Source organism: Arachis hypogaea, chromosome 12, assembly GCF_003086295.3.
Source record: "Arachis hypogaea cultivar Tifrunner chromosome 12, arahy.Tifrunner.gnm2.J5K5, whole genome shotgun sequence".
Taxonomy (NCBI): domain Eukaryota; kingdom Viridiplantae; phylum Streptophyta; class Magnoliopsida; order Fabales; family Fabaceae; genus Arachis; species Arachis hypogaea.
Window position 1 is genome coordinate 9,286,092 of NC_092047.1, and position 25,077 is coordinate 9,311,168.

Consider the following 25,077-nt stretch of genomic DNA (forward strand, 5'->3'; position numbering starts at 1 on the left):
ATGTCATATCCACCGGAGGAGATAGCATCTAAATCGTCTTCTGAATCAATGTCTTCTCCATCTAGAGTGTCAGCAACTATTTCGCCTGAATATTCAGCTGACACTGAATATTTGAACATGCAACCAATAACATATAAATCTACTTAAAATATACTCATAACTTCCCGATCATTTCCTAGTTATTAAGGAGAAAAATTGCGGAATTATGGAAAGAGGACTTTCAGAATTAACAAATACAAAATTAACTATTACCATCTCCTTCATCGGTAGTTTGGACAGATTTCTTGGAAAGAAGCTCTGTAATAGCACGTTCTATATACTTCAATTCCTCTGTTGAAGCAATCTCCAACTCAACACCATGCGAGTTATTAAAGCGCATCTGAACCATAATAAAATGTATAGTTGATGGTCTTTCTCGTAAAGCATATTGTGTCTTTGTAATTCAATTTTTATGCCAGAAATTTATTTATAACCTTTAATTCAACAAGTATGTCTTCAGATGTCCTTCCAGCTACAAATGTCACAAAAACATAGCCAAATTTCTTCTCGTATCTTAATCCCCATTCATGAAGTTCCTACAAATTTTAGCATGAACGTAACAAGTATCATTGGTTAAATGTTGTACGCATATATCAAAGTAAAATAATGGAGACTCAAATAATGTTTAACTCAAGTGTTTAAGGGTACGGCTCATGAACAGACCTGCACAGTAGCTTCGTTCGCCGTTTCCAAGTATTCATTAGAACAAGATCGTCCTGATAAAGCCTCCAACCAAGACCTAACATTCAACTTACGGTACCATATGTCTCTGGCAACCGTAATTGCATGTTCCAATGAAGAGAATGGAGAAGCCATAGCCATTTCGTTAGCGAATGTTGTGCCTGCACAGCATGATGAGAAATCCTCCGTTTTCATTACTCCTGTTACAACACCATTTTATATTAAATATATTTGTCAATGATAACAATATCGAATTCAAGATAATTTACTAGATATCGTAATAGGCTTTATTGGAGGTTACGAACAATAACAATGATGATGAGCACAACAAAGCCTTGAAAACTAACTTTTAAAAGCAAAAATCGTTGGAAATGGCAAGGAACTGGTGGTCTTCAAGAAAATCAACTTAAAATGAAATCTTAATTCAAATACGAAAACACATATAGTAATGTCACCAGCAAACTGCGTACATCATGAACACTGTTAAACTTATCAAACACACACAGATACTCTAAAAATTATGTACATGTTTTGCCATGTTTTCACTATGCCAGATAATCGATGTTATCAGAAACATCTGCTATTGGGTCTTCTATATCGTCATTCCTTGTCAACTGTAACTCACTGACGTCACCTGCTGCAGACATGTTCAACCCGGGTTGAGGAGAAAAAGCAGCTTCAACATCTTCATTCTCTCCTCCCATGTCATACAAGTCTCGTGGTTTTACATGAACCACTACACTCCATTCTTGATCTACTTCATCACGTACATAGTACACGAGATGAGCTTCTGATGCCAATATGTACGGTTCATCCTCTTCTCGATCACCGGTGTGAATTGGACGAGCAAAATTGACGCTGGTAAGGTCCAGATGGTCTTGTTTGATTCCTCTGCTCGTAGTTGTATCAGCCCAAATACATTTGAATAAAACCACTATGAAATGGCAGCTGTAGTTCAGTTCGATTATGTCCATAATTTTTCCATAATATGGAACACTACCAACATCCACTTTGTTGTCACGCACGCTGGCATAACTTCTTGTATTGGATGAGACATAAACTCCACTATTTTGTGTTTTCAAACCGTCTTCCTTTGTGATAGTTCTAAACTTGTACCCATTGACGTTGTATGCCCCAAAACGTCTTGCCTGAAGCATGGGACCACATGCCAGCAACTTCATTTCTTTCGAATGGACGGTACTATCCATTGGAACCTAACACCATAAATTATAGTTTGTTTGTATAAAAAATTGGACTTTATAATTTATAATTCTAGGGCACAAATAAGTTGGTCAGGTTAAATTTCTACGAACCTCACGCTTGAACCGGCGAGGAAATTTTGCATGCACAACACGGTCTATCTTAGATTGCGACCTTGTTTGATCCCGTAATTTTCTTTTGGTTTCTGCCCTAAATGCACTTTACGAAGTAATAAGAAATTAGTCCATTGACTGAGTGTTTGAAATTGGTTATAATCGTGCTTAATTTTTATATATGCATACTTACTCAATAAATGGAGCAACGGCCTCGCAATTGACTATCACATGACGATGTGCCTGATCTCTTTCCATTGGGGTCAGTGTAAAATGTGATACAGCCCCTGAAGCTCTTCCAATTTCTGGGAACATATCACATCCTGTATTGTTTGTCGCATCAGCAGGTCGATCGTCAACTCGCGCTGGTCGGTTGATTCTAGTCTCAATGTTATCCAAATATCTGGAGCAGAATGTCAAAATCTCCTCGGATAAATAGCCTGCAATTGAGCCTTCTGCTTGTGCCCTATTACGCACGTATTGCTTCAATCGTCCTAAATACCTTTTACATAAAAACGACATAACGCTTAGTATATACGTAGCGAATTTGAAAAAAAATGTCTTGAATGCGTTTAGTATCAAGCTAACCTTTCTATTGGATACATCCACCGATAATGTACCGGGCCACCAAGTTTTATTTCATCAACGAGGTGCACTGTAAGGTGAACCATGACAGTGAAGAAGGATGGAGAAAAAATCATTTCCATCTGACACAGAGTTTGCACAACATGATTCTGAAGGTCACCAAGATTCATAGGATTTACAACTTTTCCACACAGTTCTCGAAAAAATGAGGACAGATTCGCAATCACATTTGATGCCGGACTTGGCAGTGCATTCTTCACCAAAATTGGAAGTAATTGTTGCATTAGAATGTGGCAGTCGTGACTCTTCAAACCATACAACTTGCGGTGCCGGATGTCAACACAACGCGCAATATTGCTCGAGTAACCATCCGGAAAGACCACGCTCTGTAGAGTCTTCAGGAATACATCCTTCTGTGGGTTCGACATTGTGAAGATTGCTGAAGGATATTTACCACCTTCGTCCGGCCACAATTCAGACCTTATGCCCATGCTTTGTAAATCTTTGCGAGCCTTAAGATTGTCCTTTGATTTGACGCTATCGTTTAAGATAGTGAAGACCACATTGTCACAAATGTTCTTCTCTATATGCATCACGTCCAGGTTGTGACGCAACATGTGATCCTTCCAGTACGGGAGTTCAAAGAACACACTCCTCTTTTTCCAATACGAGTCATCTTGATCTGCATCTTCACCAGTGCGTCTTCTTTTGGCTGTCAGAGTTGAGCTCTTCCCAAACGATACTTGCATGTTACACTGCTGCCTTAAGACATCTGCTCCAGAATACTTCTTCGGTGGATCTCTGCTTTCAACTTGTCCATCAAATCTAATCCGGTCAAATCTATATTTATGGCCCTGATTCAAGAAGCGGCGATGGCCCGTGTAACACCATTTTCGACTGAATGTTAGACGTTGAGGCTTAGCATCCACGTTACACGTGGGACACGCTAACCCACTATACGTGTTCCACTTAGATAAATTTCCCAAACCTGGAAAATCGCTAATAGTCCACAATAGTGCCGCACGTATCTTGAAAGTGGTCCCCTTATTAGCATCATAAGTTTCGACGCCATCCCAGAGTTGCTTCAACTCATCCACCAGGGGCTCCAAATAAACATCGATATCATTACCCGGCATTTTAGGACCGGGAATAATCATAGATAGTATAAAAGATGCCTGTTTCATGCATAGCCAGGGAGGAAGATTGTACGGAATAAGAATCACAGGCCAAATGGAATACGTGGTACTCATGTTTCTGAAAGGATTAAAACCGTCACTTGCTAAAGCTAAGCGAACACTGCGAGCATCGTTAGAAAAAGAAGGATACTTTGAATCAAAGTCTTTCCATGCTTCAGCGTCCCTTGGATGCCTCAAGTACCCATCGTTATTAACTGCCTCCTTATGCTATAACATGTCAGATGAAGTTTTACTACACATGAATAACCGTTGCAGTCGTGGTATTAGAGGAAAGTAACGGAGAGTCTTCGCTGGGAGAGGCTTTCCATTTTTCCTGACAGGTATTTTGAGTTTCGTAACGGAACCCTTTCGCGTCTTCTGCTTCCATCGTGAAGTCCCACACTGCTTGCATCTGGTCGCGCCCTCATCCTCACCCCGATACAACATGCAATCATTCGGGCATGCATCTACCTTTTTGTACTCAATCTCCAACTTTCGGATAGTTTTCTTGGCTTCATACAAAGTGGACGGGAATTTGGCTTGATCAAATGCATCCCGCAGTAAGTCCAAAATCATCGACATAGCCTTGTCACTCACACCACACATACACTTAATGTGATAAAGCTTCACTAGGAAAGACAACTTAGAGTACTTCGAGCAGGCGGGATATAATTCCTCCGCTCCATCCGCAAGAAGATCGACAAAATCCTGTGCCTCGCGAGTTGGACCATCGTACAAGTACGGTAACTCTACATCATCGTCTTCTACAGGATCCGCTGTTGTGGTCTCCTCACCTTCAGGAGGCATTGTGAAGTTAAATGCCTCGTGCACCATTTGAAGATATGGATTCACCTCGGGTGTAGGTTTCTCAACTATTGGTGTGCAAGTAGAGCTCTCCCTAGCTGGTTTCTCACCATGACGCAACCACAAAGTATAGCCAGGGGGAAAGGGCTTTATCAACAGGTGGTCGTACGCATCCTCTCTTGTTTGCATAAATTGAAACCCACATTGAGGGCATGGACACTTTATCATGTTATCCGACGATGCATTCGCAAATGCAAAGTCTAGGAACTTATTAAGTCTTCGTCTATATTCTACGCTATCTCGTGGCTTAAGAATCCAGGTTTTGTCCATATCTATTATACACCAAAGATATGGTTTAATAATTAATGTGATACAACTATTTCATCACTAAAATAATGTTACGTATCTTAAGGCATTCATTCCGCATGATATAATAAATACCGTTCTAAAAACATAATGTGCATGGTAAAATATGTGTGCAACTACGAACTTTAAGATTTACACTAAAATGTGCAGTAAAGGTAGAATTTAAATCTACTATAGAACAAAAAATAGGCCTCATAATTACAATTATAATACGACGATAAAATTTACGCCAATTACTTTTTGGCAAAAAATAACAAGATTCATTTTTACATATAATAGTCATTCATATAAGTTCATTCATGGAGTACCGTACGAAAATTTTGTTGTACCTATAACAATCCTCCTATTAACCTTTTTATATGAGGGATTCAAAATTTCTTTACTATTATTTGTATTCAAGGTTTATTTTTCTGTTTTATTTTAGGTATGTTAATAAAAAATTTTAGCATTAGTTGTAAAATTTTTTCTGTATTTTATAGAGCTATTTTTTTCTGGCTTTCCTAGAGGGGGCGAGTAGTGGCCTCGGCCCCCTCAAATTTTAAGAAACTATACTTATATACGAGATATGTATGTCAGGAATAAAAAAATATTACATAATTTAATAATTTTATATGTAATTTTACTATATTAACAGTTTAGTTCACTTATATTTTTTACTTAACTAACTTAATATCATACCCTCAAGTCTTTGTACCTTTCAAAATATGTTTAATTTAAAATGGATTTATTTTTAAAAACATCCTTTAATTATTTATAATTCTATATTTAATATTTATATTATTATATTCAAAATGTCTTACGTTTTTATATTTTGGTAATCACATTATGTAAATTAGATATTATGTTTCTTGTTAAAAATACTAATTTTTTTTCTCGTGAATTTTTGTTCTTAAAATAAATACTAATATAAAGATATCTTATATCTTGTATCTATAAGAGGATTTTGTAAAACCTTTGAAATTATAAATTTTTGAATAATAAGATATGTGATAATTTTTTATAAGAAACCCGGTATAAATTATTAGTTTTTTATAATTTTATTATGTACTCTTGGTATTGTTATATTTTTTCGTGTAATTATCATATTAAAAATAACACTCTGAAAAAAATTATATAATATATATATATATATATATATTTTGATAAATCTTTTCAAAAATCAACTCTAATAACTATATGTTAACTATCTTTATGGAATTAAAAAATTTATCTAAATTTTGACCCCTGCATATTAAACTGAAAGTATCCGTTTCTGTATATGGTATTAACTGATTAAAGTGTACATAAAAAAATTAAAAAATATAAAGTAACTTCTATAATAATAAATTATTTAATAATATGTAAAATTAAAAAAATGCTTTAAAATGATATAAGTCACGGGAAAAATTCTTTTGGTATAAATTAGAAATCATCAATAGAGTGACTACTAAATTGTACTCAGCAGAAAAACACATCAAAGCCCTAAAAAACGAGACAAACTATTTTAATTAAGTCTTAAATTTTTATAAAATAGGATTGATATTTATAGTTAGATAAAGAAAAAGTTAAATAGTAATTAAATATGTCAAGTAATAACAATACTCATTAATAAATGGCCATTTGTTAAATTTAAATATTCAAAACACCCATTAGCTCTATTATTATGATAAACAAATAAAGGAACAAATAATATGGGACATATTTCAAATAGTACAATATATACACATAAATCATTACGCACCTTATGTTTAGTAATCAAAGATGTCGAAAAAAATAATCTGAAATGGATAAGAAATAAAAATAAAAGAATTAGTAAACCAAATATAATGTCAAAAAATTTATTCTCTTCATCCAAACTTTTCCAAAGAATCCTATCATAAAGAATAACATAAGATAATTATATACTTAACCAATAATTAAGGAATAGTTTATATGTAATACCATATTTCACTTACAACATACCTAAAAAAAAAAAGAAAAAAAGATATCAACAATATAAAAAGTACACAAAACTAATTTATTGTTTTTTCCTATATAGAACATATTGATTAATCGAAAAAATATATATAGAAACATCGTTAAAAATTTTTAGTATAACAAATTTATAAACAATAGCTAATCAGATATAAATTACTTCCGGCATATCAAATAGATTTATTTTTGTTTTTTATTGTTTCGTTAGGTGTAGTCGGCTGATTAAGAAATAATTGGAGATTTTAAAAATTGAAATTAAATCGATGAACCGGCCGAGATCCGGTTTTGGCGAATCGAACCGTGATCTGGCCGGCTATTAGAAGCAACATCACAGTATCCTCTGTTTCAGCCCACAATTAACCCTAACTAGAACCCACACCAAGAGAAACGAAGATATGCTGCTTCTAAAGTTCAGAGCGCCGCCCTCACCCGAAAATCTCCGCCGAATCTCCTCAAGCGCGTCGCCCTTCACCTGCGGCCAGCCATATCTGCGTGCCGCCACCGCTGGTCCTCGGGTCGCTCCCTTTCACTCCGCGGCAACCCTCCTTCCCTTCCTTTAAGCAGCTGTTGTGGTCACCGCGAAGCCTTCCTCGCGCACCCAAGCCGTCGCAATCTCTGTTCGTGTCTCGGTCTGAAGGTGCGCCATTACTGCTACTCGCCTTTGTCACTCGGTGGCTCTGTCTCCCATCCATCAACGTTGACATTTGGTCGAGCTTCCAGGTATTTTTCTCTAGTTATTTAATTGACTATGCATGCTGTTTTTAACTGATTTTTGTTTGTTTATATAACTCGCTATTCATGCATTTTTATTTTTAGATTTAATTTTTATTTTTGTTTACGTTTTCAGTGTTCCTTGTTTGTTAATTTGAGGAGATTATTTTTGTTTGATGCACAGTGAATCTGGTCTCTGTGCTGCTATTTGCTATTAATTAATTTCAGTATAAAACTGTGTTGATTGTTTTGGAAGGATGTGAGCGATAAGTCACGGAGGCTAGCAACGGGGACAATGAGGAGAGGAAGAATGAAAGCATAATGAGGTTATCGAGGGCTTTTGTTATTTCAAGGCAAAAAGAAGATGTTCAGCGCGGGATAGCCATGCTTGAAAGTAAGATAACTTACACTAAATTTTTTTCAGGTCTTCAAGTTGCTTTTCCATTTATTTTTTTAAATATTTCTTCTTGTTTATATAATCACCTTGATCTGCTTTTAGTAATTTTTTCTTGTATAGTGTTAATGTTTACGTTGCTTTCTTTTGCCACTAGCCTTTTATGGTTATTTGAAAACAATTGTGTTCTCCAATTCTTCTAAAAACATTTGCATTTATTTATATGAGGGACAGAAGACTCTTCCGAGCCTTGGTCGATTATGCACAAGGGAAGAAGATCAAAACTTTGACTATTATCGAAGGATTCGAGACTTCGAAGTAAAAGAGGCTCTAAAGCAGATGAAAAATGGCAGGGCAGTAGGACCTGATAATATCCCGATTGAGGTTTGGAAGGGTCTTGGAGAAAAATGCATCAACTGGTTAACCAAGCTTTTTAATGAGATTTTAAGGTCAGAGAAGATGCCTGATGAGTGGAGAAAGAGCACCTTGGTACCTATCTACAAGAATAAGGGGGATATACAAAGTTGCGGAAACTATAGAGGGATTAAGCTTATGAGTCATACTATGAAGTTATGGGAAAGGGTGATAGAACGGAGGTTGAGAAAAGAGACACAAGTAACAGAGAACCAATTTGGATTTATGCCAGGAAGATCTACCACTGAAGCGATATACCTATTAAGAAGGATGATAGAGAGGTATCGTAGTAATAAAAGGGATCTACATATGGTGTTTATTGATTTGGAAAAAGCGTATGATAGGGTACCAAGGGAGGTCTTATGGAAGGTTTTAGAAAAGAGGAGAGTAAGGATCGCATATATTCGGGCAATTAAAGACATGTATGATGGGGCCACAACTAGTGTGAAGACTCAAGGTGGTGTGACAGAAGAATTCCCTATTGGTATAGGATTACACCAGGGATCATCCTTAAGTCCATACCTTTTCACATTAGTCTTGGAAGTACTCACAGAGCACATCCAAGAGCCTGTGCCATGGTGCATGCTTTTTGCTGATGATATCGTCCTTATGGGGGAGTCAAGGGAAGACCTAAATAAGAAGTTGGAGTTATGGAGAGAAGCTCTAGAAGTGTATGGTCTGCGCATAAGCCGTAGCAAGATGGAATATATGAAATGTAAGTTCAGTCTGAGAAGGGAAAACCCCAATATAGAGGTGAAGATTGGAGAAAACACCCTACGAAAAGTTAAAAGTTTTAAGTATCTTGGGTGCATCATACAGGATAATGGAGAGATTGAACAGGATGTAAATCATAGGATCCAAGCAGGTTGGTCAAAATGGCGGAGTGCATCTGGTTTTATATGCGACAAAAAAGTACCTTTAAAACTTAAAGGTAAATTCTATCGCACCGCTATAAGACCGGCTATGCTGTATGGTACGGAGTGTTGGGCGGCTAAAGGGGAGCACGAACATAAGCTAAGTGTGGCAGAGATGAAGATGTTGAGATGGATGAGTGGTCATACGCGATTGGATAAAATAAGGAATGAAGATATGAGGGGGAGAATTGGAGTAGCACCCATTATGGAAAAGATGGTTGAATCGCGTCTCAGGTGGTTTGGACATGTGAGAAGAAGACCGATAGAACATCCAGTCAGGAGGGTGGATGAGATGGAAGATGGACAAAGGGCGAAAAGCAGAGGAAGACCTAAGAAGACCATCCATGAGGTGGTCAAACGAGACCTACATGTAAACGGTCTCTCTGTAGACATGATACATGACAGAGCACAATGGCGTCGTTTGATTCATGTAGCCGACCCCACTTAGTGGGACAAGGCTTTGTTGTTGTTGTTGTTACTCGATGGCTTCAATTTTAATAATGCTAGAATCTATGTACAAAAATAAATCATATGATGATGATTATGGTATGTGTAATTGATAACTATAAATTTTGATAATACTTAAAAAATCAGCTTAAAATCAAAGTTACAATTTTATATTAAGAAACATCTATTACTAAGATTTTTACTTGCTTGAAAACTTAAGAACATTCTTAATTTGAGTTTAAAAACTGGAGAAGAGGTTAGTATCTAAGACTGAAACATGTGGTACCTGAATGAACGTGTGATTGAAAATTGATGAAACTCACAGTAGACTGGTGTTGGCTGCTAACATTTGAAGATAAGATGAGTGGAGACTTTTTGAGTTTAAAAATATATGGGATGAAATATGTTATTATATAGACGACCAAACACCTTTAAGATATAACTAATAATCAAATTTGTTTTGAAGATAAGAAATCAAAAATCGAATTTGCCATATTGACCGAATTTACAGTCACATTATTAACAGAAGGCAGTTGGTTCACATACAAATAATTAATTAAAAGGATAAATTTTTAAATAAAAGGTTAAGTTTGTTAGAAGTATAAACGGGGTACTCTAATCTGATAAATTAAAATTTTAAATTTGAAATCAAATAAGGTAGTTAAGGAAACGGTGAAAATCTGATTGAGATGAAGTTGTTAGGATTTCAAAACTTCACCCAATATTTTAGCAGTCACTCTCTCCTATTTTGTTAACATACTCTGCGCCTCCCTCACCCCTTTCCCACTTTATAATTCTGATTTCGTATAATCTTTTCACGTCTACTGAGCTTACTCTTCTACACAATAACCATGTCTTATTAATCATTGAGAAGAAGGCTCTTTAATTTAGTGGGTTTTGGCTCTATATTTTCTGCTCAGTCACTTAAGGTGAATGTATTTTATTTCATTTTTTCTTTTGTTCATTCTTATGTATTTACTTCCTGTAGTATCTGTCTTTTTGCATTTCATGCTTAGGTCAATGATGATTTCTCCTATGTAACACCTTTTCGTTTGCTCTCCTATTTGTTTTTGGATTTTGTTTTGTTGTTCGTGCAATGTAGTTTAAAATAACAAAGTTAGGCATGTAACTTGAACGTGAATATGAATAGAATTCATTTAGCTTTTCCAAGTTTTTTGAATCATCTTTACAAAATTTTCATTGCATATACTAAGAATCATTATTAAGTATCTCTTACTGTTTTTTAGGTCTTTTGAGTTATTTGTTTATTTGTGTTGAGTCGGGTATTAGGTAGCTAATCTGAGTCATACGGATAAATTGATTTAAAATATAGTACTTTATTGATAAATTGCTGAAATTCTTGTGTGGAAATTTACTACTTTATTTTTTTTATTTGAAATTATTGCTGGAACTAATGAGATTGTTTTATTAGTACATGTCTGATCAGATCAAGGTGGAAAGTGAGAAGACGAATTGAGATTTGAGAGTGGTAAGAAGGAACATAATTGAATTGGATCGAATTGAAGTCATGAATAGGGCTCAGTAAAAAGGGTGATATAAGAGGGGATAAGAGATTCTTCTTCATGTGTTGAGGGAGAGTGAGAGAAGGAACCCGAATGAATAATCAATAAATAAATATTACTAAGCAAGCATGGGTCCACCACATGCATCAGCTTCATGATCATCTCATAGTAAAAAATGAAATCAATATTCTACCCTCCTGCGTCCTTATCTTTCTCCCTCTCTCTCTTTTAAGTATTAACTGAACTATAAACACTCTTTTTTTTACATTTACAGAGAATTAAATCGAAATAACTGAGAAAAAAAAAGAATTCTTTTTTTTTTGCAAGTTAAAAAAATTTCTTACTGGCGAACCACGACAATTGCACCTATCAAAGCAGCTAAGAGTTTGAATCAATAGAGAACCTTTTCTTATGTATCTGTATGAATCGATATTATTACATTCCAATTCCTTCCCGATACTTCCCAAGGAAAATCGCGAATTGGATCTCAAATTGACGGGTTAGTGTGAGCTTATCCATGCGGTTATTACAGTTTATTTTAATTAATTAAATTAGTGAATTCCTCCTATTTTTTGTAAAGACGAAGAAACAAATTCGATTTTCTCTATTCTACTATTTACTACGGCGACGAGAGAATCAATAGATTCCTTTTCGGGAGCGATTCATCCTTCCCGAACGCAGCATATATATATATTAGTCAATTCGTTTTTCCTTTTCTGCTAACATTTCAAATACTACGATATGCTCAAAAAATTTATGCAAAAAAAAATACAAAATGGACTAAAAAATGAAATTCACAGAAATATATAAAAAATCTGTTGTACTTGTTTAATTAACCACAAATTTGTTAATATTTAATTTTTTTATTTGGATAAATATAAGGCAACTAATTATGTTGTGTAGTACATTTCTCTGAAGATATACAAAATTTTATTTCCGCATTAATATAAAAGGGTGAGTCTTGACACAATGATAAGTTTGCTACCTTGTGATCTCGAGGTCACAGGTAAAATCATGGAAGTAGCCTCATTTTGTGTGTGGTAAGGTGCCAAATTGCATTGTATATTATCTTGGGATACAAATGTGACTAAAGTTTTCATAAGTTGCTGAGTTTGGCGTCACTGCAAGATATTGGCCTGTATATATTTTGGGTGCAGTTTCCTTGACTTACAATTAGATAGAGTTTACCTTTGTGCTGCAAAATTCCATCCATGATTAATAATTCTTGTTAAAAGTTTGCCCTTACTAATGTTATTGAGGTTTTACTAAAAAATGTGAGTTGTAGTAATTGGTAAATTTATGGATTTAAGTTCTTGTTGAATCAGAATAAATCATACTTTGAAATCGTATACTTTACTTGAACTGAACAGGTGAAAAATTCATTAGAATAGAATTCAGTTGTTGGAATTACAAACTACATTGATCTTGGGTTTGAGCTACAAACAAGGTATTATTTTTGGCTTAACAAGTATATTCAAAGCTTTTATACATGTGTGCTAATGTGGTGAATCTTTTTTATTTTATTTTTTTGGTGTAAAGTGTTGATGATGCAATAGCAGCAAACAATATCTCCGACTCCACTTTTCAAATTGGTGCATCCTGGCAAGCCAATAAAAACTTCTTGCTGAAGGTAAAACAATATGCAATGTTACATAGTTTTCTTTTGAGTAAATAGAAATCACTCAAGTATTTTTTGTCTCATAGTTTCAGGCAAAAGTTGGACCTAGTAGCTCATCACTGGCACTTGCATTCAAGTCATGGTGGAAACCTTCTTTCACTTTCAGCATTTCAGGTGCCTATAGTGGGGTTTTTCTGTTCAATCATGCTTATGTTCCCTTTGCATGTGTGCTTTATTGGATATGGGGTAACAGAATCTGATGCTGTGACACTGACATTTCTATCCGAATGATTTGCTTTGTATTTATACTCTACTTATCCCAGCTCTGTCGTAAACATTGTTTAGGCTGACATAGATAGTCATATTACAATATTTAATTTAAATTTAATACTTCTTAAAATATTTAATATAAATTAAATTAAACTGGTATGTTAGTCTAGACTATACTTATTATTTAAACGTTTGTTATATTTTCAAACATTTTGATATGATCATCTGTGCCCTGAAAGTATTGATTTAGAATTAGAGTATAGGCTAATTGGTGGCAATCGAAACTACGAGAGTAATTCTTTTCACCGTTTATTTTGGGTTAGGGGAGGGTCCTTGTTTGCTAACTTTCTTGCGAGGAAGTTGTCATCCTTGTATAGTTGTATTGGATTTGAAGTGCTGAGGACGTCCTCTTCTTTTTTTTTTCCCCGCAGCCACAAGGGATCGTGCCGATGGTAAAGTACAATTCGGGTTTGGTATTCAAAGTGAAAGTCTTCGAGAAGCCAGGTTACTTTCTTTGCAAAATTTGATTTTTTTTCAATTCAATTAAATTATCTCCTAATAAAGTATCACTTTTAGTAGACATGCTGGTTTTCTGTTATAAAAATGAGAATTGCTTTCAGCTTTTTGCTTCTCTTTCTAAAATTGTACCTCACAGTGGTAAGCTTGTACATGTACTTACACTTTGTTTCACTTGTTTGCAGTTATCAGAGAGCTGATCCCAATTTTGTAATGCTCACTCCAAACTTGTACTCATAGTACGAATTGCTGTTTTGCGTGATTTTCATGATGCTATAATGCTATTCTTGATTTTGAAATGCCTTTTGTTCAGATATATGAGATATTGTTGCTGGGATTATTGGTTTTGTGAGTTTGAGTTGCATTTTTTCTTAAATGAGTTTCATTCTTAGTTCTGTCTCCAACCACTAATCTGTGATTCTGTTTTTATACTTTAAGAACCTGCTAACATTTTATTATTATTAATCATTCATCCATTGACGCCAATATTTGATTGTTCTTGGTAGTTAATTTCTTCTATTTTTTTGTTTAAGTCCTATGCTGCTTTTTATTGAGCTGGAGCTCTGGAATTTTGCTGTTCCTTATTGTTCCTTTTGTTTATGTTGATCTATTTTTTTGTTTTTTTAATTCTTTCCACATAAAAATTACATTCCAATTATAAGCTTCGTTTTTCTTTTGTTGGATTTGCTTCTTCCTTTGGGTTGGACAGGGAGGGTTAAGAGTATAAAAATCAAGGCATTTTTAATAAAATGAATATAGTATCATATGACATTAAAATATAATACACAGTAGTAACCGATTCCTTTGCATAGTCAAACACACCTGAATTAATTCTTAATATGTGCAGAAAAGTGTATGATAATATATTCTCGAATTTATCCTTATCTAAAAGGGTTTTATTTTACTAAAACACCTATCAAACATTGATTCAAAATAGAAATCTGATTTGCAGGCTGTTGGTTTTAGGAGCTCTCATCCGAACTTGAATGTGTGTTTTATCCCACAGGCCATAAAGGTACGTAGTACGGGCAGGAAGGAAGAAATAATCCTGTATATGTAATCTGTAATGAAACTAATACTGAGTCATTCAACATTCTTGCTTTGGTGTCTTTAGTGTTAAAATATTTGAGGTCTCATGCATGTAGATTTTTTACTTAATATTGTATTAATTTTGTTGTCTAAAGCTGAAATTGCAATGCCCCACATGTATTGATACTTAATTTTTCTCCCTTTGGTTCTTGATGATGTGTTGCTTTACAAGCAAGATAGCCCTGTTACTACGCTACCAAAAATTTACAAAATTAATTAGATTTACTTCTAAAAATTGTCGCTATGCAAAAGTTGAGTAACTATCAATATTCAATGACTCTTACCCCTACTGGTTTGGATTAAGGCCTCAAAACTGGACACGAATTGTTTAGGGAAAACTTAATGTGATAGATGTTTAGAGGTCGTATGATTCTATGTACAAACTACAGTAATGCTCGATTTGTTTTGATATAATTATAGGTCGCAGTTTCATTAATTTCTCACATCAATTGGAGACTTATTTTTTGGGGATAAAAAATTTTTGTCATGTCATATTTAAGAGAACCAAGTTTGTCTCCTATATTAGCACCTTTAAAAGTTGATAACAGCACTTTTTTTAATTAATTACTTTCATGTATTTATTACTATTAAGACATTAAAATTGTTAATTAGTGCACTGTTTTGTTTGAAACTTGATTCATGTAATTGATGTAATCATTGTGCACTATTGAGTTTTACGTTGTTGTTATCTTGCTAATTGTCTAATGACCATGTTTTGTGTAAAGGAAAAGTAAAATGCCAAGGAAACCTCGGTACACTGTTGGTACTGCAGCCGGACCTGTAGCTGCCCCTGATAGTCAAACACAGGCTACACCGGTGAATTATTTAATGCACAACTTAGATCAAATGTTCATTTGCCTTTAAGGATAGACTGTTATTCATTATAATTTGCGGGAATACTAAAAAAAATTGGTTGATTTACTAACTACTTTGATTTTAGCACACGGATGGAACACATGATACGGGTGCAAATACTTCTAGTGCACAGCGACGTGCTAGAGTGCCTCCACCTCCGCATTCCGACAATGGTGGTCGACAATCCCGGGTTAACGCTAGACCGTTTAGACCACCACGCAATGAAGCACGGCTGGCTTCGTCAAGTGACATTCGGGACGCTGGAACTCCTGCGACAAATAAAAAGCGTCTGGATTTACATGAAGTTGTGGATGACCATTCAGAAGATGAAGACTATGACCCGGATATGGATGAGGTCGAGTCGTTCGATGACCATGTGGACGATTTATTTGCTGCACGTGAAGTTGAACGCCAAGGCAATGCCAACGGCAAAAAAAAGGACACCGATTATTGGGTTGTTGATGTCATAGGTATTTTGTTGATGCTAGTTTCTTAGAAAGTGTAATTACTCTTCTCCGTGCATTCTAATTCGCTGAGTAAACTAACATTTAAAGTTCATTCCCTATGTTAGAAAATGGTGTGACTTATTGTATGGAGCTGACTGTTAAGGAGGCATTAGCAATTCCTCCTGGAAAGAAGATCGTGCTAAACCATAACAGAGAGTTGCAACAAGTTGGTCAGGCAGCGGGCCTATTGAGCGGGTTCTTGGGGACATTGGCGTCTGATTTTCAACAATTACCAATTTCTGAAAAAAGTTGGAAGACAATGAGCAAGGCTTCCAAGGAGCATGCCTTTGACCAGTTTAAGGTAATATTTAGTATTTCTTTTATAAAGCAAGGCGTTACCAATGCTTAGTTTAAAATGCTTTTTTTTATCTATTAAATGAACACTACAAGGAGAGATTAAGATGCACACAGATGATATTGACTGTACAGATTTTTATATAGAATATCTTATCATCTGAACTATTTGTAGCGAGTCTTCCACTATGAAGACGATGGAAGAGGGATCATAAAGCGGGGAATTGTAAAAAGAATAGGAAGTTCTTGGAGGAACACAAGAAATCATTTGTTCCATAAGGTTTATGACGAAGAACTGACTTTTGCGGAAAACCTCAAGCGTAAGCCAGCAGGAATAGGGCTTCTCACTGGAGAAAGTTTCTTGAATATCGGTTGGATGAGGACACACAGGTAACAAATATTTAGTTGATATTTCGTTGTTTTCTAATATAAATCGTTATGAATTACTACTAAATATGCTGAATTTATTGTGGTAGTGGAAAAACTACTACCAAAAAGTTTGTCACCTTATCCTTTTTTGTGTTTCCTGAAGTTGTACATGCCTGACTTATAGAACCATTAAAAGTGTAATACTTTATCTCGATAACATTTATGTTTGTCGTTTTGTGTGTAGGAGAAGTGTAAAAAAATGCCGCTAATCGTTCGAAACAACTGTACACACACACCGGAGGTTCGAAAACGATGGCAAGAAAGAGACACGAAGAAGTAATGAATTTAAATTCAGTTCCAGAATGGTGACATGTTTCTGATATTATAGTGTTGTCTGTTATATGATTGTGTGTTGATCATTGTTATAGGAGCTACGACAGGGAAGACCTATTGGTAGAGGAGAGGGATGGACCATGAGTCATAAGAAAAAGAATGGTTCGTATATGAATGAAAATGCGCGTCTGGTTGGGGTAAATCATCTTCTTTACTTTTTCAAATTTCTTTTTGCAATTACTACCATTGAATTTAAATTAGTGTAAATTCGGATTTCACATGTTTGCAGGAAGCAATTGAACTTATTGAGAGCCAAGACCCCTCCAGCAAGGAATTTTCACAGAATGATTCCCTTGCACAAGTGCTTGGGAAGGAGCACCCAGGAAGAGTTCGTGGACTCGGTTTTGGTCCATGTCCCAGTCAGGTTTTTCGTAACATTCCACAGCAGTCTGACTACGATGTACAGATTGAGGAGTATCAGATGGAGATTGTAAAACTTAAGGCGGAGGCAGCAAAATTGAAGGCGGAGGCAGCAGAACTGAAGGCAGCAGCAGCAGAGAAAAAGGCAAAGAGACAGAGAATGGAGGCAGAGGCAGCAGAGGAAAAGGCAACTAAACAGAGAATGGAGGCAGAGGCAGCAGAAGGGAAGGCAAAAATACAGACTATGGGAAATTTATTAACATACATAGTTCAGCAACAAGGAGGTAATTTGCCACCTGAGATAGCTGCAGGTCTGGATTCTTTGACAAGTGCACCAACTTCATCCCATGCGAGATGATGTGCAGGCAGCTACTGATCTGAATTATCAATGTTGGAATCTGAATACTCTCTAATTTTTCACTATCATAATGACTTTCGAGATATTTATTTGTAGTTTTTTATTCTGGTGACTCTATTCGTATTTTACAGTCATTGATGCAATGAATTCAAATGACTATTATAATGATTCACTTTTGCATATATTTTTGTTTTGTTTCGTAATTTATAGTTTGATTCGCTGTTAGTTATTTTAATACGTTAACACAACTGAGTTGAAGAACATATAAAGAATAAAAGAATTGGCATATTTTAGTGTAAATTCGGGTTTTTTTAAAAAAAAAGTGTAACTCAACATTTGGCAGCGGTTTTAGATCCGCTGCTATATCTTAACAGAATAACTCAACGGATAGTATTTTGCAGCGGTTAACAACCGCTGCCATCTCCAGGCAGTCATATTTTTACGGTTTTGTAGCGGAAAAAATTGCAGCAAAACTATACCGCAGCAAAATATCATTTTACAGCAGTTGTTCCAGCGGTTGTTGTTAACCGCTGTAAACGGTTTAGCCGCACGCTATCTTTTAGCGGATATTTCAACCGCTGCTATCCGTTTGGCCGCTGTTAAAAACCGCTGCTAATCCTTGCCATAACCGCTGCTATCTGCCGGGTTTGGTGTAGTGGCGAGGATCATTCTATTCTATAAATACTTTAATAATAACACAATTTAATCTCAATATAATTTTTTTAATGAAAACAAAATAATATATTAAAAAGAAAAATAACACCATAACAATAATATGTACATATTTTTATTCTCTAGTTTTTTTTTTAATAGAAAAAAAATAAAATAAAGGTTCTCAATCTAGTTACTCTCTTAAAAGATTAAGTGGTCCTTAGGAAGAAGCATTAGCCAGTATTTGAACAAATTGTCCAATCGGCATTTACAAACCCAGTGAGGCTGAGATCAGTGCTAAGTGGAAAAAGAGACCTGCGACAACTGGGGCTTTCTTGAGGTAACAAAGTATTTGCACAGCAGTTTTGTAGTGTTTATCAGTCGTTAGAAATTTTAGATACTCGCACTACAAAAAAATCGTTAAATATTATTAGATTTAGTGATGGAATAAATTTAATAGTATAAATCTTGTTAGTAATTATTTATCGGTAGATTTTTTTGTCCATTACTAATTACCAACAGATCCAGCGACGTGAAACTGAGAATTTGCTTAGCTTGAACACACATTAGCTTTTTTTACTTTCATAGCTTGGAGTCATAGTTAGCCGTATAATATATGTGCACTTATTTTACTTGTTTTTTGTAATGTGAATATATATAGATATATGTGAAGTTAATTATGACTATGTATTATGTATCCCGTAAGATAACTTATATTTTTTGTTTTCGAAATTTATTAAAAATTAAAAAAAAGTTAAATTTTATTTTATTTTAATTTTGTCTAAAATTTTTTTTATTTATATTAAATATATATCTATCAGTTAAATTTTTAGAAGTTTAGGACTAATCTAATAATAATGCATAACAATTATATATTTAATTTATTTATATTAAAGATAGTTTTTGTGAAATTATTATTAAATTGGTTTTAAATTTTTTAAAAAATTAGTTGTTAATGGTATATTTGATCTAAATCGAAAATTTCTGAGATAAAATTAAAATAAAATAAAAAGTTTAATTTTGATAAACTGATAGTGTAAAAAGTTTTACACAATCATGCAATCATATTCATTCTTTTGGATAAACATTCACGCGATTAATATGAAAGGTAGTTATTTTACTAATGTGGTATTATATGATTGGATGCATATGTAAAATTACTTTACTCTGATAGTGCATCAAAACTAAATTTAAAAATAAAACTTAAAAATATTTTTTTTTAACAAACTTTAACAACAAAATATATTTTATCCTGTTATATACTGTTATATTAGATCTTGGGTAATCAATAAACTAACTTATTATTTTATTTTGGCTTATATTTATTTCAAATTTATTACATATTCATATATAATACATTTATACGATTTTCTTTTTAAAAACTACTTGCTATTGCTATATTGCAATATACATTATACATATTGAACTGTTTACCTATAATTTCTTAGGTTTAATATGTTAACATACATATAGTTAATCAATGATATACATATTATATATAATAATAATTTTTTAAAAAAAATTGAAAGGATCATGCTCACTTTAGACCTCTTTGTTTGGTCACTGTTTGTATTATTTAATTTATTTTTAATATATATTTTATATAAATAATTAATTTTTGATATATCCTTATCATAAATGAATTTAAACGCATTGTTGGTGGTATATGACCGCATGACTATTGCGTTTCCTTGTGACCTCATTGTCCACATTTTATTTATTTTTGCACCTGTGGGTCATATTAGTAGGTTCTGGACATAAATTTAATTATTTTATTCATCATTGCTGTCTATGCATTATAGCTAACGAAAAGGGTCTACATTATTATTAAGAATTTGATGAGCCCATAGCTTGTTGACCAAAACCACATTAGCTTTCATCAGGTTCATTATTTTCTTAACTTGGAGTCATAGTTAGCAGTATAATATATGTGCACTTATTTACTTGTTCTTTGTCGTGTGAATATATAGATATATGTGAAGTTAATTATGATTATGTATTATGTAATGTATATTTTTTTGTCTTTTAAATTTGTTAAAAATTTAAAAAATATTCTTATATTTTATTTTATTTTAGTTTTATCTTAAAAATTTTCAAATTGCATTAAATATAAATCAGACAACTAAATTTTCAAAAACAACCACTATATTAAAACACTATTCCATCTCAAATTCTCAAATCCATTTATAAATTAGATTTATGTATACATATATAGTCCATTTCTTTAGTCTCCCTTCACCTATCACAGGACCCACAACCCACTCAATTAAGTTCACCGATCTACACACTATTCATCCAATTTTCACTGTATATTCATGGTCATTCTTCATTTTAATACATCAGGTTGTTATATACATACTTGTCATTTCATCTATTTATCCGTAGGTTAACATGATAGATATATAACATAGTCCTACCTACTGCATGTGAATTACAATATAGAAGTGAACATGGTCAAGTCAGCTACAAATATTATTATAAGATCCAAGTTTGTCGTCCCTGATTAAAAAATAGAATGAAAGTTACCACTGGTTATTATAATAATAATAATAAAGAATGGTGGATACCAAAATTAATAAAATAAAATAATACAACTAAAATTTGAAGATAAAAAACGAAATACAAATGTAAATATTTTAAAAATAGAACCGAGAGATAATTAATTATTTTTAAATTGATTAAAAACTTGAAACCCTTCATCTCTGGTTGTTGGAACCAGAGTTATCCAGCTTTTTTTTTTTTTGGTAATCTAACCAGCTTAATTATGGTTGAGTTAAGTGATTTTAGAATGTTCTATATAAACAATAATGTGAAGCCTAGCTAAATGAGTTTTATCAGATTCTTCTCATTTTTTAAAATCTTCTTTGACTCTCATAGCTGCTCCCTCTCACTTGCAAGTTGCAACTCATCTTTGCCATTACTGATCAAGAGCACTTGGAAACTTTGACTTATTCCTACAAAACAGGTTCTTAATCTATATTCATCACCAATCTCACCATGTTATGTCCATTCTATTTCTTTGATTTTGATGATTGTCTTGTGATTTTTCCATATATATGTTTTCTCTTTTCTGTACTAATTGACAATTTCTTTAATTTGTATAATATAATTTAGAAGTGGGGTAGGTTAGTTAAAGCCTTTTAGTCATTCACCAAAAAAAAAAAAAGCCTTTTTAGTTAAAATGTTCTCTTATATTCAGATCTAGAAATGCAAGAGATTCTATACTACACCATGGAAAGGTAATTAAACAATTGTCCTAAGTGTTTTTGCCATATCATCAAGTGATTTCTTTCTGATATGTTATGTTTCACATCTGATCTATGAGTACACATAAAGGCTGTGTTTGGTTAAATGATTTACTTAATTTCATTTCCTCGCCTTTTTTCTTTTCTTTCCTTGTTTTATTCATGTCTTTTATAGCATAACAAATTGGTTGGGACTCACATACATAAAGTACCCTCTTGTAAAAAAAAAAAAAAAAGACATTTTTTTTTAATCAAAGATAGGGAGATACGAACTCGCAATCTTAAATGAGTATGGAAAGACTATGCTATTTGAACTATAATTCATTAACATAAAAAATACAGAATATAATTTATTTTTTATTTTTTATTTTTTTAATTTTAAAATATTTTCATTTAATAAAGATAAAATAAATACATTAAAAACTTGAATTTTTTATATTTTAAATAAAAATTTCACTAATAATAAACTTATCATGTGCTCTTAAAACACATATTAGCTAAACTCTATTTTTTATTATTATATATATATTTTTTAAATTTTTTGAATAAAAAAAATTTGACTTTCATAATTTATTTCAGTTTATCACCAAATAAAATAAAAAACACTAATTTTTGTTTCTATGTCTTTTGTATCTTGTTCTCTGGTTTTGTCTTATCCTATTCTTTACGAAGACAAGACACTGAGACATGAATAAAGATATTGTATTTTGAGACACTAAATTAGTGTATTTTGCATTCTATTTTACAGAAAAGAAAAGACAGAGAGTTACTGAACAGATACATAACTTTTTTTATTTTTTTATCACTATCAAATGTTTATAATTATATTTTTTATTCTAAATTTTATGTGAAAAAATAAAAATAAAATAAATTTTTTATTATTTGTTCTATCTTATATTCAATTCACTACTAAATAAAATACAAAAATATTAATTTTTGTGTTTATATTTTCTGTGTCCTGTTTTTAGTATTTTGTCTTGTCTTATCTTATTATCAAAACCAAATCCAGTGTAATTGAACTAAAAATGCTAAATGGTCAATAAGATTTATAATTACTAATTAGGTAGGCCAAAAATTATGTTGTTAAATTATTAAACTAATAATATTAGATAAATAACTAAAAATATTGGCCAAAAAAAAATTTGTTGACCCTAAACTTTTCTCTAATTGAATATCTTTATTTTAACTTTTTTTTTCCTAGTGATGTTTGTATTCATGTATTACATAAAACATGAGATTCAAAATTTAACATTATATATATAAAATAACAAGATTATATCATCAACAAAATTTATTATTTTAGCCAATATAAAAATTTGATCTGTCTTTATTTTGGTGTCTTTCACTAAACAACTTTATATATCTCTACATGTAAATTTTATATTTCAGCCATATTAAGTATACACTAATAATAATTAGTCACTAAATTAGTCATATATATATATATAAAATAAATATTGAAAGTGAATTAAATATCAAATATATTTATACATACACAAATATAAAATCAGTTTTCAAAACTAAAATCTTTTCTTCATTTTTGGTTTCTAATTTAAAGTGATCCTTTTGGTCCACTGCTGTAGGGAACATAAGAAGTGAAGTTTGGTTAATTAGTTGGAGCAAGATGACGACTGCTACCACTGATGCTACTGATTCAACATTGGAGATGGTTAAACACGTGATCGATGTTGAAGACCTTGAAGAAGAATTGACTCCAATATCTGATGTGTGCATGATCTACACAGTTCCTTCCAAACTTAGGAAGATGGATGAAGAAGCTTTCACCCCTCAGTGGATCTCAATAGGACCCATTCACTTCGACAAAGAAGAGCTGAAGGGAATGCAAAAGCTAAAGTACAGGTACTTGCTGCACTTCTGGAAGCGTGTCTCAAACGACGAAGCCATGAAGAAATACAAATGTTTCCTCGAAAGTCAAGTACAAACAATAAGGCAGAGTTATGCACAGAAGTTCCCAGAGATAAGCAATGAGAAATTTGTGGAAATAGTGCTGCTAGATGCTGTGTTCATCGTAGAGCACTTTCTGAGTGAGTGGGAATTTGAACATCGATGTATGTTAACCAATCATATTACAAAAGGTATCCAGAGGGACTTGCTGCTTCTTGAGAATCAGCTTCCATTGTATGTGTTGGAGGAACTCTATCATAAAGTTGCAACTCCTTGTAAAGATTTTCATGAACTTACCCACCATTATTTTGGATCTCTTTATCTGTATGCGGAATATTCAAAAAGGGACAATAAGGCAGCTCATCATTTTGTTGATTTTGTTAGGAGGTGTTGTCTTCCGGAATGGAGCTTAGAATTGTTTATAAAGCAAGAAAATTTGCAAGTGAGCGCAAGCAAGTTGTATGAGGCTGGGGTAAGCTTTGAGTGCGTTGGTGATAGAAGACTGATTGACATAACATTCAAGATGAAGAAGCCATTCAATGGCTACTTACTCTGCTTGGGTTGCTTGCCATCATGGTTCAAGAGTTTCAAAGCTCTATTGATGTTCCCACGGTTGAAAGTTGATAAGGGAACAATATGTGTTCTCAAGAACTTAATGGCTTTTGAGCAGGACCATTATTCGGATGAACCTTTCATCACCAACTATGTGTCTCTGTTGGACTCTCTCATTCACACCAAAGAAGATGTAGAGTTGTTGGTGGAAAAAGGATGCATTTTTCGAGAACAGGTGAGTAATAAGGAAGTGGTGAATCTGGTGAAGAGTCTTTCCAAACATGTGGTTTCCAGTAAGACGTGCTACTATAAAGTCATAAGAGAACTCACACTCCACAACCAGAGTGGCTGGAAAAAGACCATGGGGACAGTTAGGAGGGTGTACTTTCGTGACACTTGGAGAGGCAGTTCCACCATTATCGGCATTTTTGTTCTCATCTTCACCATCGTTAGTTTCTATCGCAATATTCATGCTTTAATTTCTAAATAAAACTAACTGAGCTCCCTTTTAATTTCTTTTTTCAGAACAAAAATATACACATATATTGAGACACAAATAAAATGTCTTTGTTCTGTGTTTTAGTTTCGATATTGATTGATCATTTCATTGAGATGTACACTATATACACATGGAGTGTAACTAACTTGCATACTGTTACATCAACTAACTAATTAACTATCTTAGTTACTTAAGCTACAAGTAATCAACTAAACTGTATAGATAAATTTAAAAAAATCTATTGCATTAATTTGCTCTCTGCGAATTGTCCCATCTCT

The 25,077-nt window shown here is 33.3% G+C and overlaps 4 protein-coding genes and 1 long non-coding RNA gene across 5 annotated transcripts; 4 read left to right on the top strand and 1 right to left on the bottom strand.

Annotated features, from left to right (window-relative positions):
• Positions 1 to 1,265: 1,265 nt before the first annotated feature.
• Positions 1,266 to 7,620, bottom strand: LOC140176616 (uncharacterized). Its single transcript, XM_072208145.1, has 6 exons — positions 7,389 to 7,620; positions 4,133 to 4,929; positions 2,622 to 4,021; positions 2,227 to 2,535; positions 2,034 to 2,130; positions 1,266 to 1,934 (listed from the first exon to the last, which is right to left on the bottom strand). Exons 1-6 carry the CDS (start codon positions 7,618 to 7,620, stop codon positions 1,266 to 1,268), a joined length of 3,504 nt encoding a protein of 1,167 aa, XP_072064246.1.
• A 5,076-nt stretch (positions 7,621 to 12,696) lies between these two features.
• Positions 12,697 to 13,726, top strand: LOC140177274 (uncharacterized). Its single transcript, XR_011869092.1, has 4 exons — positions 12,697 to 12,766; positions 12,859 to 12,949; positions 13,030 to 13,111; positions 13,639 to 13,726. It is a non-coding gene; the product is annotated as an uncharacterized lncRNA (long non-coding RNA).
• A 1,817-nt stretch (positions 13,727 to 15,543) lies between these two features.
• On the top strand, positions 15,544 to 16,522 carry LOC112726729 (uncharacterized). The gene is made up of 3 exons (XM_025776241.3): positions 15,544 to 15,628; positions 15,753 to 16,137; positions 16,239 to 16,522. The coding sequence occupies exons 1-3, from the start codon at positions 15,548 to 15,550 to the stop codon at positions 16,520 to 16,522; spliced, it is 750 nt and encodes a 249-aa protein (XP_025632026.2). The 5' UTR covers positions 15,544 to 15,547.
• A 649-nt stretch (positions 16,523 to 17,171) lies between these two features.
• On the top strand, positions 17,172 to 18,124 carry LOC140177275 (uncharacterized). Its single transcript, XM_072210436.1, has 2 exons — positions 17,172 to 17,366; positions 17,459 to 18,124. Exons 1-2 carry the CDS (start codon positions 17,310 to 17,312, stop codon positions 17,945 to 17,947), a joined length of 546 nt encoding a protein of 181 aa, XP_072066537.1. The 5' UTR covers positions 17,172 to 17,309; the 3' UTR covers positions 17,948 to 18,124.
• Positions 18,125 to 21,424: 3,300 nt separating this feature from the next.
• Positions 21,425 to 24,882, top strand: LOC112726730 (UPF0481 protein At3g47200). Its single transcript, XM_025776242.3, has 2 exons — positions 21,425 to 21,563; positions 23,427 to 24,882. The coding sequence occupies exon 2, from the start codon at positions 23,468 to 23,470 to the stop codon at positions 24,788 to 24,790; it is 1,323 nt and encodes a 440-aa protein (XP_025632027.1). The 5' UTR covers positions 21,425 to 21,563; positions 23,427 to 23,467; the 3' UTR covers positions 24,791 to 24,882.
• The last annotated feature ends 195 nt before the right edge of the window (positions 24,883 to 25,077 follow it).